Source organism: Chenopodium quinoa, unplaced genomic scaffold (assembly GCF_001683475.1).
Source record: "Chenopodium quinoa cultivar QQ74 unplaced genomic scaffold, ASM168347v1, whole genome shotgun sequence".
NCBI lineage: Eukaryota > Viridiplantae > Streptophyta > Magnoliopsida > Caryophyllales > Amaranthaceae > Chenopodium > Chenopodium quinoa.
This window is the reverse complement of record NW_018743979.1, coordinates 4,138,890-4,142,475: the sequence shown is the minus strand read 5'-3', so window position 1 is coordinate 4,142,475 and position 3,586 is coordinate 4,138,890. Positions and strand designations below refer to the sequence as shown.

At 32.0% G+C, this 3,586-nt stretch overlaps 1 protein-coding gene across 1 annotated transcript; it reads left to right on the top strand.

Annotated features, from left to right (window-relative positions):
- Positions 1–1,461: 1,461 nt before the first annotated feature.
- Positions 1,462–2,273, top strand: LOC110689967. The gene is made up of 2 exons (XM_021866784.1): positions 1,462–1,732; positions 2,077–2,273. Exons 1-2 carry the CDS (start codon positions 1,462–1,464, stop codon positions 2,271–2,273), a joined length of 468 nt encoding a protein of 155 aa, XP_021722476.1.
- The last annotated feature ends 1,313 nt before the right edge of the window (positions 2,274–3,586 follow it).

The following is a 3,586-nucleotide window of genomic DNA, read 5'->3' as shown; positions in this document are numbered from 1 at the left end:
TTCTAAATGCTTTGAGGAGTATGCTCTATAGGTACCCATATTTTGGGATCCTCTATACCAGAAACTCAAATATTTACTGTATTATATATCACAAAAAAAAGGAGGCAAAACATCGGTGAAAAATATTCTCTTATAACTTATGAATTCATTACTATCTCCCCTTATTTTTATTCATGTTGGTAGTTCGGTTTTTGTTTGATTTATGCATGTTGATATTACATACTCACCTTTTTTATGTAAAATTTAATTTTAGTTATTATAATTGTTTTGTAGTAACTTTGCGTACATATTAATAACTAAATTGACAAAAAGATGCAGCCTTTTTATATTTATTATTTTTCTTTCTTTTACGCATTTTTTGTGTTTATTTCGGTTTTCGAACCCATGATCTTTTGTAAATATTAGGGCTCTCGAACCACTATGGCTTGCATTCCCAATGTGATAACATTTTACAATTATAAATACTTATATTTGGACCATAATATTGCCAGTACATTAAACTGTTATATGATATTTTTACAATTGTACAAAACAGTAACAGATAAACATACCTCTATAAAAGGTAGATTTTCCTCCGATTTTCACCACAAATCCTTTATCCTTTCCCATTTTTTTATCTAAAAAAAATCACCCAAAAAAAAAAAAAAATTCACTCCTTCTTCTCCAATATGTTCCCCGACGGCAACCAAAACACTCAAAACACCCACACCTTCACCTTTAAAGAAGATTTAAGGAAGATAAAACAATATCTTCTTCTAATTATGGCGCTTGTAGTTATGTTAGTAGCACTATTAATTTTTGTCATTATGTACAAGTGAAGTTTGTTTATTTTGTCGGTTTAGTAGATTAAAAGCGTGTTTTTGTTTTATTATGTTGTTTTGTTGTTAATCATCATTGTATAATATTACCATTATTATTATAATTATAATTACTACTGTTGTTGTTGTTGTTGTCGTCGTCGTTTTGCCATTTATGCGACTAATATGATTTATTTTTGCCTAATTATATAATTACTCACAATAATAAACCAAGGGGGCGAAAAGAATTATATTATTTATGGTTTATTATCGTTAAATAAATTTAATTATCACGTGTGTCATTAACAAACTATAAATATGGAATAATTAAACATATGTGTTGTACATATGATTTATTATTATAAACTAATCATCACATGATTTGTTATAGTTAAAATGGGAGATCTTATGAAAAGACAATTCAGCATCCTAGATTTATCTAGAAAGAAATTTTTGGAATGGAAAGTGGATGTCATGATGAATTTAAAAGCTCAAGGGGTTGTTGGAGCACATTGTTAAATATAATAAAAGTCCTTCTGGTCAAACAACTGATACTACCACTTCTACAATGACGGTTGAAAAACCTGTTACTGAATAAGAAAAGGCAAAAGCCTTAGTGTTACTAAGGCATCATTTACATGAAGGTCTTAAAACTGAGTACATGATGGTTGAAGATCCCAAAGAATTATGGGATTGCCTTAATGAAAGATTTGGACACCACAAAAGGGTGCTCCTTCCTAAGGCATTATTTGACTGGACAAATTTACGGTTCCAGGATTTCAAATCCGTAATTGATTACAATTCAATCATGCATGAGATAGTATCTATATTGAGATACTGTGATCATCCAGTCACCGATGAACAGATGATTGAAAAAACACTCAATACCTTTCATGCAAGCAACATACTGTTACAAGAACAATATCGTGAAAGAGGTTTTAAAAAAGTGTATTGTTTGTTGCAGAACAAAATAGTGATCTTTTGTTGAAAAATTATAATCTTAGACCAACTGGGTCTTTGGCCACTCATAATGAGGCAAATGCAACAAGTTCTTATCCACTCGAGGCAAATGCTACACTTAGAGGTGGACGTGAAAATTACAATGGCCGTGGAAGAGGCCGTGGAAATTATCGCGGACGAGGCTGAGGACGTGGTAGAAATAATTTTCAAAGAAACAGTAATTTCAAAAATTTTGAAAAACAAAAGGGACAGTCATCTGAAAGCCACAAACAAACTCTTTCAAAAGGAAAAGACACATGTTACAGATGTGGCATGACAGGGGGACGTAGTTGTCGTACGGCCAAACATTTAGTAGACCTTTACCAGGCTTCTGTAAAAGGCAAAGAGAAAAATGCAGAAGCAAATTATGTTAATGAAGAAAATGCTCCATGTCCTACCCTTGATGTGTCCGATTTCTTCATGGACAATGTTGAAATTGGGAATGATTTCATCTTTGGAGAAAATAACAATGCTTAAATAACCCATCTACTAATGTAATATATACTACGTTTTAATGTATTTTCTGTTATGTACTGTATTTTAAATGACTAATCATGTACTCTTAATTTCTATCATCAATAAAAGTTTGTATGATATTATTCTAAACTAATCTCATATTTATTTTATGAAGATATGGATATGCCTGAAGTTGGTTCCGAATATCAGTCCTTTTGGACAGTGGAACAACACACACTATCTTAAAGGATAGGAAATATTTTTCACAACTAAAATTGTTTCAGGCAAATGTAAACACTATTTCTGGGTCAGCAAAATTAATTAAAGGATCTGAAAAGGCTTGTATAATGCTTCCAAATAGAACAAAATTGATGATCAATAATGTTTTATACTCGAGTAAATCTCGAAGAAATCTCATAAGCTTTAAAGATGTACATCAAAATGGCTATCATTTAGAAACAATGACAACAGGTCAAAAGGAGTATTTATGCCTCACGACAGGGAAATATGGCAAGAAACACATTTATGAGAAATTGCCAGCATATTTTTCAGGGTTATATCGTATAAACATACAACCTGTGGAAATCAATATGATATCTAACCAGAAGTTAGATGACAAACATTTGATTATTTTATGGCATGATCGTTTGGGACATCTAGCAACTGGGATGTTGCAAAGAATAATAGCGAATTCAATTGGACATTCAATAAGAAATGTCAAAATTCCTCGATCGAATGAGTTGACATGCTCTGCATGTTCACTTGTTCACTTGGCAAATTAATAATAAGACCATCCATGAACAAAATTGCTATTGAATCTCCAAAATTCTTGGAAAGAATTTAGGGAGATATTTGCGGGCCAATTAATCCGGCTTGTGGACCATTTCGATATTTCATGGTTTTAGTTGATGCTTTTACACGATGGTCACATGTCAGTATGCTTTCAAGCTAAAATGTTGCCTTTGCAAAATTACTTGTCCAAATTATCAAATTAAGAGCACAATTAGATCATACAATAAAGAAAATAAGACTCGACAATGCTGGAGAATTTACATCCCAAACATTTAATGATTATTGTATGTCAATCGGAATTGATGTTGAACACCCAGTACCTCATGTTCACACAAAATGGTCTAGCTGAATCACTAATTAAGAGATTGCAATTGATTGCAAGACCATTATTAATGAGGTCAAAATTGTCATCATCAGCTTGGGGACATGCTATAATACATGCAGCAACACTAATTAGATTGAGACCTACAACTTATCATAAATTCTCACCACTACAACTTGTTTGTGGTCGAGAACCAAGTATCTCACATCTAAAAATCTTT